The 21,836-nt window shown below is 43.1% G+C and overlaps 1 protein-coding gene across 1 annotated transcript in view; it reads left to right on the forward strand.

The window, feature by feature from the left end:
• syne2b (spectrin repeat containing, nuclear envelope 2b) overlaps window positions 1-21,836 on the forward strand; it is a gene marked incomplete at its 5' end in the record, with an annotated part of 121,538 nt that overhangs the window by 21,063 nt on the left and 78,639 nt on the right. The window contains 14 exons of the mRNA XM_083633032.1: window positions 333-662; window positions 2,296-2,601; window positions 3,322-3,549; window positions 5,417-5,533; window positions 7,317-7,646; window positions 8,576-8,920; window positions 13,146-13,324; window positions 14,527-14,743; window positions 16,051-16,149; window positions 16,526-16,690; window positions 18,093-18,440; window positions 19,516-19,652; window positions 21,215-21,344; window positions 21,599-21,772. Coding sequence (XP_083489158.1) covers window positions 333-662; window positions 2,296-2,601; window positions 3,322-3,549; window positions 5,417-5,533; window positions 7,317-7,646; window positions 8,576-8,920; window positions 13,146-13,324; window positions 14,527-14,743; window positions 16,051-16,149; window positions 16,526-16,690; window positions 18,093-18,440; window positions 19,516-19,652; window positions 21,215-21,344; window positions 21,599-21,772 — 3,105 coding nt within the window. The remainder of the gene's footprint in view (window positions 1-332; window positions 663-2,295; window positions 2,602-3,321; window positions 3,550-5,416; window positions 5,534-7,316; window positions 7,647-8,575; window positions 8,921-13,145; window positions 13,325-14,526; window positions 14,744-16,050; window positions 16,150-16,525; window positions 16,691-18,092; window positions 18,441-19,515; window positions 19,653-21,214; window positions 21,345-21,598; window positions 21,773-21,836) is intronic.

Genomic DNA, 21,836 nt, shown 5'->3' on the forward strand with positions numbered 1-21,836 from the left:
CATGAAATATCCACATAACACAACATAGCATAACACAGTATCACACAGTATCTCCCTAAATGTAAAACAGTCAATACAATAAAATGCAATAAAATGCAATAGAATAAAATAAAATAGAATAAAGTAGAATCTAGGGTCTATGATTTCCACAATGCGGGGGGGGGGGGGGGGGGGGTGAATCATGGAATTTGGTAATAAAAATGGAATCAACTGCAGAACATGGAATAATTACATTTTAAATAACTAGGAATCTAAAATGGAAAAAACGGAATTTGGAAATTAAAACAAAATGGAATTTGTGGGAAAAACATATTTCATGTCTCTGTTCTTAGGCTGTTCTGTGTTCTAAACCTGAGGGAGACTCAAAGGTGAACGACCTGAGAAGACGAGGCCAGAGTCTGTGTGAGCATGAAGACCTGGAGGAGAGCAGGAGAGGCGAGGTGGAGCAGATAGTCAGAGACACAGAGGAGCAGTGGAGGACGGTCCTACAGGCAGCTGAGGAGGCGCTCAACAAGGCCCAGACACAAGCTGCCTTAGACCAGGACTGTGACGCTTTCAAAACCCAGAGTGAAGGAGTCCAGTCCTGGATCAGAGAGCAGAAACACAAGCTGCTGTCTCTTGGTAGTCACATGCCATTTGAAGAAAGACTACAGATTGCACAGGTGAGTTTACAAATTAAGTTTGTCAATGAATTAAAAAATATAATAATAATCATAATTTCTATATCTCAGTTTAGTTTGTATAAAAGTTTGAGATTGAATATGCTTCACAGTGCAAAATGGTAAGCACATGATACTAAAGTATTTGGAATCATAGAATTGATTGAAGAAGACCAAACTGAAGCTTTGGTCTCACTACTGTATGTCTGTCAAAATACAATATCTTGATTTGTGAGATTTCACAGGTGCCTACTTGTTAGTCCTTTCACCAGACAGACGTGTCATATTTGCAAAATGTTATATTGAATGTTGGCTCAAGCCTAGTGAAAACATTGTGATAAAGCCTTTTGATGACAATTCACTTTTAAGTTGAAGTGACTTTGTGGCAGATTGGACAACACAATTTGATTTAATGAGTGAAATCAATAGCTGATCATAGCTCACACCGAGATTCACTCAGCTGGTTCCTTTCATAGTAGGAGTGGTTGCTCGGTATTTGGTGAAGCACATTGAATTTGAAAACCTTTGTGCAAAATGTCACACATACAGACGACACAGCAATCTTCATTTGGCTCTGGGCCATTCGGCTGCCAGCCAAGATCCTTGGCAGATTAAACAAAGATAAAACAGAAACTTAATTTAATATTCTTAAGCCAACATAACTTAAACCAATTCAACCTCTTAACAGGGGTCATTGAGGGGGTTCTGGGGGGGGGGGGGTCTAATTTATTTTCAGTATAATTCCATCCATAAGTAACACAATGACAGAATTAATGTTTGACTATTTTGGGCATGGATTTCATACACTTTCTGTAACAAAATCTCAGATGGGGGAACCTGGGACAAAATCTTCTCAAATGGGAGTCTCTGGTGTAATTTGTCTCAGTTTTGGGGTCCTTGATGTGAAAAAGAATGAGAACCACCAATGTCCCTTCATGGTGAAACAAAGTTTAGTTCTTTGCTAGTGCAGCCAGCTGGCAGCTGATAGGCCTTCAGCTGGGAATACCAACCGAAGAGTGCTGCTACTGTCATGTTTGATTGACTGACAAACCGGTAGTGTTGATGAGTGAAGAACATTTCTCACAGCTGGTGCACTTGCCTTGACATGCTCTTGGACAACAAAATAGAGAGAGACAAGACAGATAGACAGACAGACAGAGTTGTTGGCAAACAGAAATGGGTGTGTGCTCTCACTCCCCAGATTTGTCACAGGATAGATTGCCAAAGTCACACACCCTTCCGGTTTAAGCATATGAACCAAGGGATTTCATCCACGATTCTTTTTCCCATAGACATTTTATAAAATGCTTATAAAAATAGTTTTACTTGGTCATACCAAGCAATTCAGCTTTATTTATAATCAGGAGAGTAATAACATTTCACTTGGACCAAAAACTTAATAAAAACTTAATCCCCTATTTTTGTTTTGTTTTGGTCCGTGTGAAATGTTATGTGGTCTCTCCTGATTCTAAATATAGCTGAATCGCTTGGTTTGACCAAGTAAAACTATTTTAAAGAAACGTCTATGGAAAAAAGAATGGAGGATGAAATCCCCTTGGTTCATATGTCTAAACCAGAAAAGGGGGGTGACTTTACTATGTTGTAAAAAAAAAACTACCTGTGTGTTCGTCACCAGGCTGTGGTGAATTCCAAACCTGAGGCAGAATCCAAGGTGAGCGAGCTGAAGAGACGAGGCGAGGGGCTGTGTGAGCGTGAGGACCTAGAGGAGAGCAGGAGACACGCGGTCCAGCTGATGCTCAGAGACACGGAGCAGCTGTGGAGGGCCCTGCTGCATGCGGCCCGGGAGGCCGAGGTCCGGAGCCTCTCTGACGACTTTGACACCCAGAGGAGAGAGGCCCAGGCCTGGGTCAGAGACACGCAGCAGCGGCTGCAGTCTGTGAGCGCTCACACACCGGCTGAGGAGCGCTGTCTCACTGCACAGGTCTGTTGGAACTCATTATGCTGTAGTCGTGTTGTTCACTCGTTTGCTTGGAATCCAATTTGGTTTTAGCCTGCTTCCAGACTCCTGAATCATGTCCCGCCCACTTTTCTTTTTCTTTTTTTACCCAAGCGATTCAGTCTGGTATTTTCCTCATCAAGTGCTTGTTCTCGCACCGAGAAATAATCAAGCCAATTCAAGCCTTTGTGGGCGGGACTAAAGTTGAAACTGGCAGTTTAAATCTTACGTTACATTTTTAACAGCTTATAGCACATTAATACATTATCTACACTATATTCACATTTTCCCTGTTGAAATAGTGAAGGTCTGAGAGGGGTGATGCAATGTTGTTTCTGGCCTGCAACCCGGCTGATTGGTGCTGCTTTGTTTGAACAAATTGCAGCACGCATTCCCCTTATTTTACATTGAACATTTTAGGTACTTAGCACTTAGCAGATGCACCCATCCAGAGCAACGTGTAAGTGTGACAGAATTCCTTGGTCACCATCATTATAAGCAACCAGTACAATAGTCCAACCAATCATATTGTCATGATGCCCTGACAATATTTCTGTGATCCTAGAATGATCATGTGTGAGTGATGATGTGCGTGTAAAATATATGGAATATAAGGGCTTTAGGAGAGAAACAATCTTTCCTTCCCTACTAAATGTGAGTAAATCAGAAATAGCATGTAATAAAAGTGGTCTTTTTTGTTTGCAGACCATCTTGAGCTCCAAACCTGAGGGCGACTGTAAGGTGAACAACCTGCGGAGGCGAGGGCAGAGCCTGTGTGAGCGTGAGGAGCTGGAGGAGAGCAGGAGACGAGATGCTGAGCAGACGGTCAGGGACACAGAGGAGCAGTGGAGGAACCTGCTGCAGGCTGCAACACAGGCTGTGGAGGACGCACAGGCTCAGATCGCCCTGGAGACAGAGATGAGAGCGTGGGAGGTGGGAGCACTTAAAAAGGGCCACTTTGTATCGTTACAAAATCGGCTGTATATCCAAATGAACAATTTTTAACTTTCTTCTAGCTAGTTCAAAGTTCAATTCACACACATTAAAATGAATTAGTTAATGTTCATAGTTCACAATCCCTCCCATCTCCAACGGTGTTCTCTTCCCAGTTTGGAAAACTGGATGGGATGGTTATGTTTTAGGAAAGCTTTTAGGGTAGTTGTATTGCCAGTTTTGCCACTTTTCTTTGCCACTGTTTTTTATTCAAAGTCGAATTACCGGCTTGTTCAGGTTAATTGGCTCTCCTCTCTCATTCGCCTTAAAGTCAAAATATTCCCACTCCGGCGCTGTGGAGTTTGGTTGTGAAACCAAGTCCAATTGGACTTTGATTCTGGGAAAACAGCCTCAAGTTGCACGCTATCTTCACTGCTGTGTGTGTGTCTCTGTATTGTCAACTCACAATGTGTGTGTGTGTGTGTGTGTGTGTGTGTGTGTGTGTGTGTGTGTGTGTGTGTGTGTGTGTGTGTGTGTGTGTGTGTGTGGGTGGGTGGGTGGGTGGGTGGGTGGGTGGGTGGGTGGAGAAGCTTACAAAGAAGAACAAAAGGCCAGCACTCAAAAAAGTCCTTTAGGTTTTTTAATAATACTTAGCTTGTACAGCAGCAACAACGAATGCGTTTCAGCGGGTAGCCTTCATCAGCGTTGGGCCGAGACAAGCGGATATGGCGTATATATACAATCAAACTGGAAATACATTAAATCATCAAAACAGTTACCAGGTAATTGTACACAGATAAGGACATCAGAAAAATTACAGAATATACAGAAAATGTACATAGCATATTCTTCTAGTAGAATTTACAATTAGAAATAATTAAATTAAGTAAGGCAGGATATGCTTCCTGTCAATACCCCTTCACAGAGAACAGGCAGAAACATAGCTGATGAAGGCTACCCGCTGAAACGTGTTCGTTGTTGCTGCTGTACAAGCTGTACAAGTATTATTAAAAAACCTAAAGGACTTTTTTCAGTGCAGGCCTTTTGTTCTTTTTTGTACGTTTCTACCTTGGACCTGCACCTTGACTGACTTCAATTTTGAAGTGTGCTCGCTACTGCTGTTGTGTGGAGAAGCTGCCCGAGCCCCGCCCATGGTCAAACTCAAACACAGAGCAGACGTGAGAAGCAGCACAGCCAGAAATAACAGCAAAATGCGTCTCAGCCATAGACTGTATATATATGTCTCAGCGTATTTTTTTCTTATGTAAACAAACACGCATGGAAACACAACGGGCAATTATCGAGGTCAGAAAAGAGCATCGTTAACGCTTGCGGGAGTTAAGGAGCTTGCTTTTTCATCAGAAAAAAATCGTCACACACAGAAACCTTCCACACTGAGTCCGATCTGTTTTATTATGATGTTTGTCGTTCTATTCGCAATACGAATATATCCACATTACAACATGACTGACAGGCAGCAGCAGCTGATCTGCAGCAGCAGTGATGTGGACTAGAGATGTCAGATGGCAGCAGGTCGGGGGAATGGTAACCCTATCATACTGGACACAGGACGTCATTTGGAGCAGTTTTCATTTGCATATACTAACAATTTTGCAATGATAGAAAGCTGGTAAGCAACATCCAGTGAATACAGCAGTGGAACAGCAGAATTTCCTATACCAACAGTACAAGTACAGAGGAGTCAGAACAACAGCTAGCTGGTAGTAAATATAAGAATTGCAAAAAATAAAAAAGCCAGAACATTTTTCCTTATTGCTGATGAAGGCTGCTTTTGACAAAACCGTTTCTGAATAAACTGCATAAGTGAGCGCTGATCTAGTTTGTGGGTATCTGATTTCTTTTTCAGCTGAGAGAATTCGACATCCATAAGCAGGACACCGGGGCCTGGGTTAGAGACCTCCAACAGCGGCTGAACTCACTGAGCAACCAAACCCAGGCTGAGGACAGACGCCATGCAGCACAGGTGAGCCTGCAGATAAGGAGGACAGCGGCTCGGCTTACAAGGGCCAACACATAGGGGCTTTGGTAGTCTGAACGTTAGAGAAGCGGATGAGCAGGAGGTCGCTAGTTCAGATCCCAGTCCCTGCTATGAAAATCTGGGAAGGTCAATGATGCAGAATCAACCACACACCCAAAAATGAAGAAGCTATGGCAAAAAAATATCCTATCCATACACTTCTGTCAGATGCAAAAGTACTGTTTGTTTCAACATGCTCTGATGTCCACTGACTGAAAGCTTAGCTGAATAAACTGTACTTTTGCAACTGTCAGAAGTGTGTGGCTAACATTTTTCTAAAATGTAAGTTGGTGAATGAAATGAATGGTCAGTGCAGCTATCCTCTCCCCTCCTTTAACAACATTCGCTATGCCAACAAGGCAAGGGAGAAAGGCACCCAACTCCACAGTTGGTAAAAATGTATAGGGTGCAAATGAAGAACGATGACCCCGCCCCACCCCTTCAACTAACTACATGCTGTATATGATCTATAATAGAGCGCAACAGTGACTGCCCACTTTTGAAGGGTTCCAGTCTCATGAAGTGAATTCCCCATTAATTTCTCCATTGATGTTATAGTCCTTATGAAGAGTTTTAAGCCTGGAACCAAGCAACCAGCTACGAGATTAATCACAATCATAGTGTAAAACGTTTGATTTGGAGCAAAATGGAAAATGGAAAAAAGGCAAATGTTTTAATTATTGATTTTGGCCTTTTTTCCATGTCCCCCCCCTTCCCCGACACCCTTTTCTTGGCTTAGGTCACTTAGGTCAGAGGTTCTCAAATGTTTTTCAGCCAAGGACCCCTTACAAGATAGAAAATATACCGGGGACCCCCTCATTCTGATTTGTGATTTTGGGCTAAGCTTAATTGTTTCCACAGTAACGTGCTTGACATTTAAATTGATAGGTTTGTTAGATTAGAATGTAATCCATGAACCATTTTATATTTAAAGCATAAAATATTTTCGTTGAACTATAAAGCTTTTGCACACAAAAAAAGGGTTTTATTTTTATTTTCCTCAAAACTTTTCACGGACCCCCTGGCAAAGTGCCACAAACCCCTGCGGGTCCCTGGACCCCCATTTGAGAACCACTGACTTAGGTCACAGGTGACTTTATTTCAATCAGGGGAGACACATTTCTAGATTAACAATGATAATGACGTCATGATCATCAGGGGTTGTGCAGCCAGGAGGAGGATTGAATATCCCCCCGTGGAGTCTCGACCTGGTGGTGATGGAGGAGAGGTCTTGTTCTTGCTAGAGAAGGCTTCTGATCTGAAGACCTCGGAGAGGGCTGGAGGAGGGGTGGATGAGGGTCGCAGGAACACTGTGAAAGAGCAGCAGACCATACAGAGGAAAATGGCGGCTTTTAATGTTTGACAGCTAGATGATGCTGAATGGGAAGATGTGTCTTACTCTGATTGGTTTAATCTAAACGTTACCGCCCACAAACAGTGCTGCTAGACAGAAGCGGGAAAAGGGGTGATTGATGACGGAGTGTTATGAATGAGTGGGCGTGACAATTAAAGGGTTTCTCCTAAAAGCGTGAAAGGCAGAGGGGGAGGAATGAGTGGACAACTAAAATGTTTCTCCTAGGAGCAGGAAAGAGGTGAATGAAGACGGAGGGGATGAATGAGTGCCCGTGTCAACTAGAGGGTTTCTCCTTAGGGGAGAGTGAATGAGCATGAACAACTACCAGGTCTCCCTCTCAGAATCTTCGCTGAGCTTCATTTGTCTCATCCCCAGGCCGTGCTGAGTTTCAAACCCGAAGGAGAGGCCAAGCTGCAGGAGCTGGGGAGGCGAGCCCAGGGTCTGTGTGAGCACCAGGACTTGGAGGAGAGCCAGAAACTGGAGGTTCAGCAGACAGTGAGGGACTCAGAGGAGCAGTGGAGCACAGTGCTGCGCGAGGGGAAACAGGTCCTGGTGCAGGCGGAGAGGCAGTGCACTCTGGAGGGGCAGCTCAGAGACTACAAAGCCCAGAGAGAGAACACCCGAAGCTGGGTGGGAGACAAGCAGCAGGGCCTCCTTTCTCTGGACAGCCGCACAAATCCAGAAAACACAATAAAAGCTGCACAGGTCAGTTTTAAGTTGATCTGTTTTGGGCAAAAGGAAATAACTAATTTTAAATGTAGAAGTATATATATTAAATCATCCAAGACATGCACATCTGTACCCATAAAGTCATACTTACAATGGGGAATTAGCTAACAATTAGTTTGTCAGCACAATATCTTAAAAACTTGAGAACATACTGTATTTACATGAAATGTGATGGATAGATAGGCCCTGGGCCAAGGGACAACTGTTTGTTTTTTGGTGGTGATAAGGATATTGGAGTTCTGCCATTAGACAATTATCAATTATAGACTTGATTCCAAATACTAAGGGACTGTTTGCAGGGCCAGGAAACCAATTTAACTGACATTTTTAAGTAGGGGTGCGCGATAATTCAAAGTTATTGTGTATCGTTTTTCAGAGGAATCATATGGTGGTGATATGTTTTGGTTTGGTTTGGTTTATTTGGCATTCAAAGCAATTACAATACATATATACATCAAACATTAAATAAATCATACAAAAAACAAACAAACAAACAAACCGATGAATGCCTGGATAGCCCATTAAGCTGGGAAAGTCCTGCTTATTTCCGATGGGGTCCAGGATATGTTAATTTTGGGATGTCGTGGCACACAATTCTAAATTGTATTGTAATTCTACAAGGCTAAATTGGTGATAACAAGCACATTTTACTCAAAACAGCCTTTGTTTAAACACAAAATGAAGTATGAAACTTTTTAAGGAATATTTGAATATTTCTATTTTGTTTGACATCACACCTAACATTACCATTCAGTTAAACTGGATTTAACAAATTGATGAAACATATTGTGATATATATCAATACAGAAAAAAACTTTCTGATTATCATGGTATTGATCTCAACCATATCACCCAGCCTTAACAAATAAGAAAATGTTACACTGTATGAAAAAATCTATCTCCAGAGCATTCTGAGCTCCAAGCCCGAGGGAGACTCCAAGGTGGGTGAGTTAAGGAGACGAAGCCAGAGTCTGTGTGAGCGTGAGGACCTGGAGAAGAGGAGGAGAGGAGAGGTGGAGCAGACAGTCAGAGACACAGAGGAGCAGTGGAGGAGTGTCCTGAAGGCTGCTGAGGAGGCGCTCAACAAGGCTGAGGTCTACTACTCGTTGTCCAGGGAACTGGAGGCCTTCCGTGCCCAGGCGGAGAGCACCAGAGCCTGGGTGGAAGAGTTGCTCCAGCAGGCCAGCTCCATGGGGAGCGGCACGCAGGGCAGCCAGGCCCAGATACAGGACAGACTCAACACAGCTCAGGTAAAACAGACGATACTCATTTTGTAGGATGTGAGATTCTACAAAGATTAGATTATACAAAGCATTTAATTCCAAAACACTATGTAGCTGATACGGAAGCCCTGAGAAACAAGTGAGAGAGAGAGAAAAGTGTGTATTTACATCCTATAAATAGCTTTTGTCTGCCATGCTATTATATCATAGAGACAATGAGAAAATGCACGCTGTATTTACCTTGCTGTAGCGTGTTCACCCCGTCTCTCTGCTGTCCATCACATTGGTAGAGATAGAAGCTCCCATTGCCCCCGCTCCTCAGTTTGTAATCCATATGATGTTAGTCCAACTCAAATAAATATGGGTGGCCATCAAATTTAAATGCATCGTCCATATTCTCAAAAAATCCGATAAATAGCCACGGTGTTTACTTCGTGCGAAACATGCTGGCTTGATCGACTGCAGCTGAACTCTCACCTGATGTGAGACTCTGGCGGGAATTGGTTACATAGTCCCTGGATGTGACAGCTGGCAGAAAATAAGCTATTTACAGGATGTAAATGTACGCTGAGCAGGTGACCCTACTAGTGGGGTGGCATAGCTCAATATATGAGACCAATTGTTCATTTTGTGATAAAAGCACAACATTTTGCAGATGTGTTCAGATTTATATTCTGAACAAAACTGGATATTGGGGCATCGCAAATTTGCTCCCTGGTGGCCGTGCAGATATTTTTCAAAATGGCCACCATCGATTTGTCAATATTTCCTATCCCATTGGACCCACATATAATACCAGACATAAGATCCTAGTAAGCCTGAGAACCAAATAAAAATTGTCATTCAAAATTATATGGAAAGTAATTGGTAATTTCATTATATTATGTGTGTACATTATAGGCCTATTAGTCTGGCTATTGTTCATTTTGTGATAAAAGTGCCAAATTTGGCACAGCCATAGCTAATTGGATATCGGGGCATTGCAGATTGGCATTTCTATGACCATTTTCCAAAATGGCTGCCAGCCGTAGCTCAACATATGAGACCAATCGTTAATTTTGTAATAAATGCACCAAATTTTACAGATGTGTTTATATAGATATAGAGGGTATGCATGTGATGTCACAGAGGCAGAAGTCACTGTGGGGTCACGCCCACTGAGTCACAGCAAGACTGAGCTTGAATGCAGTAATCAGCCTAGATAAGTGACACCTGCTGCTCAGGGAGGAATTTGACACTCATTTTGACACTCTTTCCCGATTTAGGGGGCGTGTTCCAGTGGGTGTGCATACCCTCTATACTCTGAACAAAACTGGATATTGGGCCATCACAAATTTGCCCCCCTGGTGGCCGTGGCAGGCATTTTTCAAAATGGCGACCAGCGGTTTGTCAACATTTCCTATCCCATTGGACCCACATGCAATACCAGACATAATATAGATCCTAGTAAGCCTGAGAACCAAATAATTGGTCACTTCATTATATTATGTGTGTACATTATAGGCCTATTAGTGCGGTTATTGTTCATTTAGTGATAAAAGTGCCAAATCTGGTACATAAATAGCTTAATATATGTAGAATACATCTGGATATTGGGGCATTGCATAGCATCAAAATCCTGCTAAGAGCTGATCTCTTGTGGCTGCAAGAGTGGTTGCAGAAAGCGTTGCAAGTGCAAGAAGGCTGCACTTCAGTGCACAGGCCTCTGCTTCTGTGAGGGAGAATGGCTAGCTGACTGCAAGATCTAAATAGCTTAATATATGTAGAATACATCTGGATATTGGGGCATTGCATAGCATCAAAATCCTGCTAAGAGCTGATCTCTTGTGGCTGCAAGAGTGGTTGCAGAAAGCGTTGCAAGTGCAAGAAGGCTGCACTTCAGTGCACAGGCCTCTGCTTCTGTGAGGGAGAATGGCTAGCTGACTGCAAGATCTCTCAAACATTAAAGTGCCATGCCATGGTCCATGGCAAGTGTCTTGCCATGATAAAGATAAAGATGATCAATGTGTTCAAAGAATGGTTCAAATAGTATACAGCAATTACAATATTATTTCAGGTAACTTAAGTAGCATAGTTAATGGCTTCAGTTCAGTTGTTTCAATCTGTACCTGAACTTGCTACTGCTACGGTTTACTCCAGGTATCACTATAACATGTAGAGACAATCTCACCAGTTTAGTATTGCTGTACATTTTAATAAAACATGTTTCACTTGAACTTGTATGTAAATAATATTTGTGGTCCTGAAAACACCGCACTAATAGGCCTATAATGTACACACATAATAAACTCCTCCAAAAAAGTTCGGAAACGTTATTTCGGTCGATTATTTCTCCCCTTTAATAATACCAATTGGTATTGTATTTTATATTGGTGGAAAGCCTGATTAGTCACCTTTACAACGTGGTACAACTTGTAAGGATCGTGTATTCATGGAATGAGCAACACAGCTAACCGTGTGGGTAGCGCCCCAAAATAATGTGCCAAAATCCCCTGCAATATTCTTCTGTTGGTATTCACTCTTGTTTTGAGTTGCTTGGTGGATTGGATGATTGCACTCTCCCACAGTAATAAGGAAAAAACAACACATTGGCCATTTTTACACTTTATTAATTTTACACTGTCAGGGACCTCAGTAGCATGTGGAAGATCCATACGCAGCCACAACAGCTTGGCACCTCCTCCTCATGCTGGTCACCAACCTAGCCACATTTTGCTGTGGAATGTCATTATCCCATTCCTGTTGTCTCCCTGGGACGCCTGTCTTTGACTTGACCAGTTTCACGGAACTTGGTCCTAAGTTTGGGAATGGTACCAGGGCTGACACCAAATAATGCTGCCACTCTGCGTACCGGAACACCAGCTTCCAGTTGCCCTATTGCACGGGCCTTATCCTGAAGGGACAAACGTGGCATGTTGATGCTTGGAGCACACACAAACTCAACAAAGTTGCAGGACCCATGCACACAAGTGCTGTCAATTAGGTGCCAATCAGGTGCCAGGCACACACCTGCCAGCACTTGAAGCTCAAAACAAGAGTGAATACCAACAGAAGAATATTGCAGGGGATTTTGGCAAATCTTTTTGGGGCGCTACCCACACGTTTAGCTGTTTTTCATGTCCTTACAGGTTGTACCACGTTGTAAAGGTGACTAATCAGGGTTTCCAACGATATAAAATACAATACCAAATGGTATTATTAAAGGGGAGAAATAATCGACCGAAATAACGTTTCCGAACTTCTTTTGAGGAGTTTATAATGAAGTGACCAATTACTTTGTAAAAGTCCATATCATTTTGAACAAGTGTTTTTATTTGGTTCTCAGGCTTACTAAGATCTATATTATGTCTGGTATTGCATGTGGATCCAATGGGATAGGAAATGTTGACAAACCGCTGGTCGCCATTCTGAAAAATGCCTGCCATGGCAAATTTGTGATGGCCCAATATCCAATTTTGTTAATCAGAGAATATTTTAATATATATGAATTTAATATATTGTTATATTGTTAATTTAATTTAATAATATTTAATTTAATTTAATTTAATTTATATTATATTATATTATATTATATTTAATTTAATTTAATATATAATATTTTGCTTGTTTTTCAATGCTAATTTTTGTGTTTGGTGTAATACTCATTTCGGCCACAAGAGTGCACCTCTACCCCATGTTTGGAAGAAGATGTGTACCGTATGCTTTTAGAAGTACGGTACTCAAAAAAACAAGGAGAGTTAAAAACAAAATGTTCTAAAAATAAACGTGATACATGGTAAGGTGCTGTGTGCATTATGGGAAAAGTGCTGTTATGGGTTAGACACATGTAAAATACTTAATAACTTAAGTAATCTTCCTAAGTGAGTATTGAACTCACATTCATTACACATAAACAAGAAGAACTACATAACAGTTAAATGGCACATTCATGAATACTGATTCAACTAGTCCATAGCCGGGGATGGGCATGACCCAACTCCGTGTATAGGCTACTTGCCAAAAATGCTAATAAACAGCTTAAATTTTGGAAAATGGAAAAATCTGGTTAGTCAGTCCCTGTCTATGCCAATGCTCAATGTTCATGTGCAGTTTCAGATTGATTGGCAAACCCGTTCGGGAGAAAAATTGATGCACACAGATAGGACAGCGTTTTCCTCATTTTATAGTATAGCCAGTTCTCATGAGATTCAGTGTGTATGTAATTTTACCCTGGAACAAGCAGCAAGCAAGCAACACATGGTTTTGTCCCCAGGCCATCTTGAGCTCCAAGTCGATGGGAGAGGCCCAAGTGATGGAGCTGAAGAGACGAGCACAGAGTCTGTGTGAATATGAGGACCTGGAGGAGAGCAGGAGACGAGACGTCCAACAGACAGTCAGAGACACCGAGGAGCAGCGGAGGAACGCCCTGCAGGCTGCTGAGGAGCTGCAGAGGTACAGTCCACTTTCATGGGAAACTACTTTGCTTAATTAAACCATAATTTTCATTGTCGCTTTCTAATTTGTCTTGTCATTGTTGAGAGAGAGAGAGAAAAGACCAAAACTGCAAAGGTTACAGCTGATTCAACTTGTAAAAGTGTACGTAGGCTGTGAGGGAGGCACTTTAAATTAACGGCATCCCAGTGCCTCACCTAGTAGAATGCGTACCACAAAGGCTTAGTCCTTTGCACGGCCAACCCGGGTTCAAATCCTGGGTTCGGGTCCTTTGCCACATGTCATCCCTTTACTGTCTATCTAATGTCCTATAAATAAAGGCAAAAAATTATAATAATAATTAAAAAAAAAAATTATATAAAAAAAAAAAAGTAACATAGACAACCAAAACAAAGCCAAGCTTGCTTACTGCTGTGTCCACTGCTTGGTTAGAACAGATCGAGGAGATTCTGGGTGCGTAGCAACTTAATGTCCTTGCCTACAGTACCCTCGTTTAAAGGAACAGTTCACCCAAAAATTAAAATTAAGTCTATTTACTCACCCCCATGCCGATGGAAGGTCGGGTGAAGTTTTTTAGTCCACAAAACAATCAATTTTCACAGCAAAACACAGTTGCAGCATTCTCCTAAAATATTGAAGTTGATGGTAACCAACTTTCAAACATAAAAGAAAAAGAAACAAATAGAAAAAACCCATAATAATGGCTCCATATCGCCCGCCTGGTGTAATCGAAGTCTCCAGAAGCCCTGAGATTCCAAGTTGACTTGAAAATACGTCATTTACACCCTGTTCTTAGCTGAAATGTGCACTGTAGCTCTGAGCTGAAAGTGAACGTGAAAATGAGATAAAGGTAAGGTAAAGGTAAAGTCCCACTGATTGTCACACAATGTGTGAAATTTGTTCTCCGCATTTGACCCATCCCCTGGGGGAGCGGTGAGCAGCAGCGTGCGCCGCGCTCGGGAATCACATGGTGATTTAACCCCCCAATTCCAACCCTTTGATGCTGAGTGCCAAGCAGGGAGGCAATGGGTCCCATTTTTATAGTCTTTGGTATGACTCGGCCGGGGATCGAACTCACGACCTCCCAGTCTCAGGGCGGACACTCAGACCACAAGGCCACTGAGCTGAGATTTTCAACTAAAAGCAGGTTGTTGCTGAAAATGATAGTGATAGTGAGTTCTGATCCTCTGTTTCCCCATCAGACAGCTGAAGGTTGTTGTGGAGCGCATGGTGTCCTGCCAGCGCCAGCGGGTCCAGGCGCAGGAGAGGCTGGCGATGCTGCAGGGCCAAACGGCCGCCCTGCCTCGCCTGTTCCCCTGGCCCGGCCTGGGAGACCGCCGGCAGGCCATGGAGCAGACACGCACCCTGCTGGACCGCACCAGAGCTCTGAGCCCTGTGCTGTCCGCCCTCCGCACACAGGTACCAACATCCACACATTATTTAGCTGACTTCTTCGGTACGGCTGCGAACAGACCCACACTCATGTAATCTGTCAGACGTATGCGCGATCCGACAAAAATAGAACAGGTGCGTCATTTTTCCGTACCGCATGTATTCCCCATCTATTAACACGTTCACTGCCGTCGACGAGTTAACTCATCAAAAAAAAAAAAACGGTTGACTGCCGTCGACGAGTTAACTCGTCAAAAAAATATATATATATATTTTGACGGTGGGACGTCTAGACTAGAGAAAGCGAGCCAAAACTGCAGGGAAAAGCGTGAGGAAACCATTCTCATACTGTAGAATGGTTTGGCGAAAACGCTTTCGCGCTGGCGCACAGCGGTGCCGCACAACGGTGGGGGGTTCCAAAAATAGACTGGGTGGAACACACTTTGAAACACGCAGCATAAAGCCCAGAATCGCAAAAGCTTCATCAAAGCTCTCAACCGAAACCCCAAGAAACGAGCGAGCCCATCCAGACTCGCCCGACGAGGGGCAGCCAGGCAGCAGACAGGCAGCAGAAACGAGCTTGTGACACACCCGCTGCAGCCACGGAGGGAGGAGGAGAACACACACGGAGGGAGGAGTTTGAAGGAGAGGGGGGTTTCCTGTTGTTATGGAGGAAATTACTGTTCAAAACTATTGTTTAGATGTCTGACGTCTTACTGATGCCAAAAATAAATGGTTAAAGTGACTGTTCTATCGAATTTCACAAAAAGGCATTTTTCTCACCTTTCATTTTCAGACGCTGAAACCATGCTGTATTCAACTGCTAATGCCTACATAACTACTAACTCTACAAACTAACTCTTTTAGACAGAGAAAGCACACATTCTATTAGTTCTTTTGAGATATTTTGTGTTCACAAAATCCTAACAGAAAAGAATCCTCGGCTCTTGAAAGATGATCCTCAAAAAAAAAACTTGGCAGAAGCTACCTACAGTAAAAAAAAAAACTGTTGGCAGTGAATGTGTTAACATGGGTGAGAGTCTGATCCAGCAGTTTTACCGGATCCGCAATGCAGCCGTAACGCATCTGGTGTACATTGGGTGTAAGAGAAGCGTCTCTGCCGGGAATCGAACTTGGGCTCCCACTTGAGAGGTTACAGGCTTCCATGACCCATAGAGTGGTGAACTCTATGGGTCGATGGGCCGACAATGGAAAACATTTGAGAAATCTTGTTTGTGTGAAAGTGAGTTGATAAAGTTTGAATCAACTGTCCTGTCCTGTTCCCCCCCAAGGGGAACCGTTTGAATTCTCTGTCCTGTCCTGTTCCCCCTCAGGGTGCAGAGCTGTTTCAGATCACCCAGGACCCCAGCTGGTCAGACCTGTCCTGGGCTGCCAAGGAGGAGTCCATCCCCACCCTGCTGAAAGAGCTAACCGTGAGTTAATCTCTCTGTACCCACACCATAAGTATTTATTTCTCTATAATCCAAGGAATATGTTTCATCTTCAATCTTCCTACTTCTTATAATCATCACTTGGATGTTTTATTGCACTGTATATTGAGATTAAACTGATTTATATTTGCACATCATTTGAACCATTTGTCACTCAAGTCACCCGCTTTTGGGTCAATGTGCAAATTTCTTAAACATCAGCACCATCACGTCTTACTGTACTCTGTTAACTGGTTCATTCACACCAAATGTGAGACTCCATCACATGGTACCATAGTTTCATGTAAACAGCTTAACCTGAATAAAACCCTCAACCAGAGTCTGACCAACACCTGTGTTCCTCCACTGTTGTCGGCAGGAGGCTGGAGCTGACCTGGAGCTGGGCATCCTGACGGAGCGGCAGTGTACCCAGCTGGTGGAGCAGCACGGGGCGGCCCAGGACTGGCTGAGGGAGCAGGTCAAGGGCCTGGGTGCTCCTCCAGCAGACAGGCAGGCTCTGCACAGCGCTGTCAACACACTCAAGGTCTGATAGTAAAACACTGGGGATGGTAGCCTGGTTAAGACCATCCTGATCATGTGACCTCACATTCTGTTTCGCTCTATGGATCAGTCTACACTTCCAGCCGCCCACTTTGATTTCAGTGGGCAGGAGTGCTTACCTTGACAGACAACTCCTTCAGCCAATCAGCGTCGCCAAATCCAATCCAAATCCAGTTGGAAGAATGGCAAAAACGTATTTTGTGCCTATTCTTGTTCTTGTTCCTCCCCCCCCCAGATTTTTTTATCCCACATAGCACGTGGGAGGATCATGCTATTCCAACGAGTTCCCCTCCCTCCGAACAGGCGGCCGAACAACCAGAGGAGGCACCACTTCAGCGACCACGATATTGTTTTTAAAGAGGGGTTCCTATATGAAGGAAGCCCCCGGGGGCACGAGGAGAACATGCAAACTCCACACAGAAAGGCCCTTTTGACGACCCCACCCGGGCGGTGGGCACTCGAGGACATGCGGACGGGCACGCACTCCCTCAGTGCTCACAGTGTCCCAGGTGGGAATCGAACCCAGGACCTTCTAGCTGTGAGGCGACAGCACTACCACTGCACCACCGTTCCCCAATTCTTGTTCTTGTTTAACTGATGTTATTGAGTCTATTTCTGCAATAACTACACTTAATGTATGGCTGTGTTTACTCTACTAACGTTAACATACTGCTCATTGCTTCGGGAGATGCCATTACTGTTTTGCCAGCCCTGATTGATCCGGTCATATCATCAACTACAATGCAGTCCCTGATTGGCCCGATTACATTGTAATGTCAGGAAATCACTGGGGGCGGGTGGAAGTCCAGACTGATCCATGGAGCGAAACAGAATGTAAGGTCCCATGAACAGGATGGTTTTAACCAGGCTATAGGGTTGGGACAATATATAGAAATTCAATATATCACAATACAAAAATGTGACAATACGTACCGCTGGGCAGAACAATGAATTGTGATACATAAAACACCATCTAAGAATGGTGAATTATACTCTATTTGTAATCCAGTTTAGAGCTGCAATGATGTAGTAAATTAATTGATTAGTTGATCGACAGAAGATTAATAACAGAAAATGCTAAAATTCTAGTCATCCCAGCTTCTTACATATGAATACGGTAGTTTATTTCGTCTTCTATGAGTAAACGGATTATCTTTGGGTTGTGGACTGTTGGTCAGGACAAAAGAAGACATCTTGGGCTTTGGTGGAAAAATTATCCACATTTTTCACCATTTTGTGACATTTTATAGGCCAAACAACTAATCTGTTAGTTGAGAAAATAATCAACAGATTAATCGATAATGAAAATAATCCGTACTTTCAGCCCTAACCCAGCTCGCTCTGCATTGTGCTAACCTGGTTCTCCACCTCACACCCCGTGCCAGGCTCTGCTCCAGACGGTGGACAGGGAGGAGAGGGAGATGAAGGAGCTGGACTCGGTCAGAGACAAGCTGCTGAGCCTCTGCACCCCCGGAGGTCGCGACGCCCTGACCCTGGAGGTCAGCCAGCTGCACGCGCTGTGTGCTTCCTCAGAGCAGGAGGTGAGGCAGCGCCTGGCCAGCTGCGAGGCCTGCCTGCACCAGCTGGATGGCCAGCTGAAGAGGAGGGCCGACGGGCTGAAGGAGAGAGCTGCGGCGCTGCAGTGGGAGCTCCGCTCTCTGGACCAGGCGCTCAGCTACAGCGAACCCCAGCACAACATCGCCCAGCTGCAGCAGCACTGGCACAGCCTCAAGGTTACCACTGTTTCCTTCACTGATGAAACTATTCAGGGTTCCTACTAGGGCTGGTTATTGGCAAGGACCTCACGATACGTATCACAAACATGGGTCACGATATGATTGCATCACGATACATTGTGATACAATACATATTGTGATATATTGCAATACTTTACTGAAAATTAAAAAGAGAGCTGAAAATACAACTGGCTGTGTACCACCCAGGTAGTGTAATAATATGTAATGTACATCACTTTATATTGATAACTTAGTGGACAAATTGAGTCAAAACTACTGAGTGTTGAGTGTGTTACTGAACGCACTGAAATAAAAAGTATTCTTATTGTGTCACTGAACGTACGGCTGTGCAAAAAATATGTTTCTGAAATATCGATACAGTAGCCTATCGCTGGGAAAAATATTGCGATATATTGCCGTATCGATTTTATTGCACAGCCCTAGTTCCTACGCAGGTCTGGAAAGACCTGAAAAAGATATAATTTTTAATTTTATTTGATCATTTCCAAGTCTTGAGTAGCTTGGGAATAAAAAAATAAAAACGCTCGGAAGAAGTGCAGAAAATGTTGTGGTTCAGGTCCGATACACACATATTGTAGAGCCACTTTGAGTACAGTTTTTGTTGATATGAAGAATAATGTTCAGATAGAGGGATGCTCTTATCACGCAGCCTCTGACAGCATGCATTATATCAAATACCCTGCACCCAAATCACATCCTGTCAGGAACATAGGGTCTGCACCAAAATCATATCCAGTCAGGAACATAGGGTCTGCCTGGAAAAATAAATAAAATTTAAAATTAAAACCCGAGGGACCCTGCCAATCATCTCACATATTCTGATATTTGTCGCTGTGAACAACACTCTTCATCTATAGTAATATGACTTAGTTAGCAGGGGCAAGATGGCTATCTGCGTAAATCATATTGAACTCCAAAACAAATCAAAGTCTGGAAAAAGTATGGACTTATTTAATTGAAAATGTGTAGGAACCCTGACTATTTGATGAATCCTAAATCCTGACAACATTTCAAATGTAAAAGTGATTTACATGATGTTTTCTCCTCTTAGAACTGCGAGAAGTCACTAGAAGGTTTAGGTGTGAAGGTTCATGACCTGTACCAGGAAGTGAAGTCTGCAGCCATTGCAGACGAGTTGCCAGCAGACGTTATCACCATGGTGGAATCTCTAAACCAAAAACATGACAGGTATCACACCACACGGCTACATTTAGCTCACTATCAAATTATGCACAAGAGTGAGCAGCCCAGCCTCTTTCAGTATTTTTATTAGTTAGGGATACAAACACATAAAAGGTCAAAAAGGTGACAAAAATTCAAAGGGTGCATGATGGATAGGGGGTCAAATTTGAGTTTAAATACCTATTTCTAGTATAGGCATGGGTATCGTTTCGTATTTTTCAGATACCGGTACCTAAACGGTGCTTGAACCGATATTTTAAAACAAATTAAGTGGATTTTTTTTTAAGTGGATTTCAAGCGACGCGGTCCAAACAATAATGTTAGTGAAGGTGCATGCGCCGCCGGAGGGCGGATATTCCACTCAATAGCTCGAGCATGGCACACAAATGAGGCACCTAAATATGTGTTGCAATTCGGTACCGGTCGTAAAGGTAGTGGTACTGGGTTTCGGGACCCAACTCAGTACTTTTGTTATTAAAAATACATCAATAAACTAAGTAAATTAAATATCATTCCAAAATCATTCTGAGGGTAAATTTGGCTCAAAGAATGAACAGTTAAAAAAACAAAATGAAGAGGGAAAACAGGTGAGTCACCACATAAGCCTGACGCAAACCAGCCCACATGGGTCCACTTGACCACTTGGGACATTTCAAACTGTACTTTACCTGAACATATTCTTCTCTGATCAATTCTCAGCTGGCACACCTTCTATCCAGCTCTCAATGGTTATTACATGAGAGCATACCACAGTGGTTCTCATTGGTTCTCTTTGAGTTATGAGACATCCAAATATAAATACATCTTATCACAGGGCAGTTTCTTGAACTAAGCATCAGGACATGTGAACGCACGCGCACGCATGCACACACGCACACGCACACACAGACACACACACACACACACACACACACACACACACACACAAACACAGAAATGCACACACTTAACTTATTTGTTGTGTCAGGATGATACTTGTTTGTTCTGTATTATGATTGCAATAGTTCCTTTTATGTGCAGTTGGTGTTAATTAGTTTTTCTTTCACCCCTTTTCTTGGTTTTCCTATTACCCTTGTAGTGCAATATACAGTATAATACGACTAGGGCTGGGTATCGGTACTCAACCGAAATAACCCAGTATCAAGTTATATCGAAACTTCTCCAGTACCTGTATTCAACCCTTTTTATACACAGATCTAGAAAAAAAACCTATTTGTAGGGTTTTGCTCGCAGCCAATCACCACAAGCGTTCTTCGATTTAATGCGACATGTGATTGGCCCACTACCGCAGCAGCTACAACCCAAACGGTCGGTGGTGGTGAAGTCGAGCACAATGTACGTATGTGACAGAATTGGCAATTCAGCCTGCCGAGATGCCACTAAAACATTCAAAAGTATGGCTATGGTAAACAAAAAGGTATCAAATGAAGTACTCTGTTGGTATTGGTATCGGTATCACACGGGTGCTGGTATTGGTATGCTTGTGGTATTGTAATTTCTTAAACGATACCCAGCCCTAAATATGACACTGCAAAAAGTGTTTAAAATAAATGTGATTTGATCTCCAGTCTAAAGTCCCGGCTGAGTGAGAGGCAGGGTTCCTCCTCTGTGAACACAGCTCGCTGCCTGACAGACTGTCTTCACGCCCTGCAGCAGTGGAACCACAGGAAACCAGCAGAGTCCATTTCTCCTGTGCAGGTAATTTGTTGACCGTTTATCCACTTGCTTAAGCACAATTAGCAGAGACTGGAACGTGTGTCTAAACCAGTGGTCCACAGCTTTTCAACACAATTTATTTATGCAGTCTTAACCTTAAATAAATTATCTTACTTTCTGCAATACAAGTAGTTTCGTATATACTGCACTTGCCCACTATACAGTATTTCACACAGAAACATGGATTAATTTAGTCATAAGTCCAAACATGTCTCTGTCTTGCCTCCTGGTCTTAGGTGGCATTAGAGGAAGGTGAGAAAATGCGACTCAACTTGCGGGAGGCGCTATCTCACCAGCAGTTTCTACTGGACTCTCTGAAGCCAGAACTATTTGAGAGACTGGGGAAAGAGGGTTCAGAGACACTCAAGGAAGCAGACACACAAACTGCTTCTCTTAACCAGAGTCTGAAGGTATGGTTAATATGATTTAAATATGTGGAATTGAATTGAATTGAATTCTTCGGACAAAGAACCA

Source organism: Poromitra crassiceps (assembly GCF_964638095.1).
Source record: "Poromitra crassiceps genome assembly, chromosome: 3".
In the NCBI taxonomy this organism is placed as follows: Eukaryota; Metazoa; Chordata; class Actinopteri; order Beryciformes; family Melamphaidae; genus Poromitra; species Poromitra crassiceps.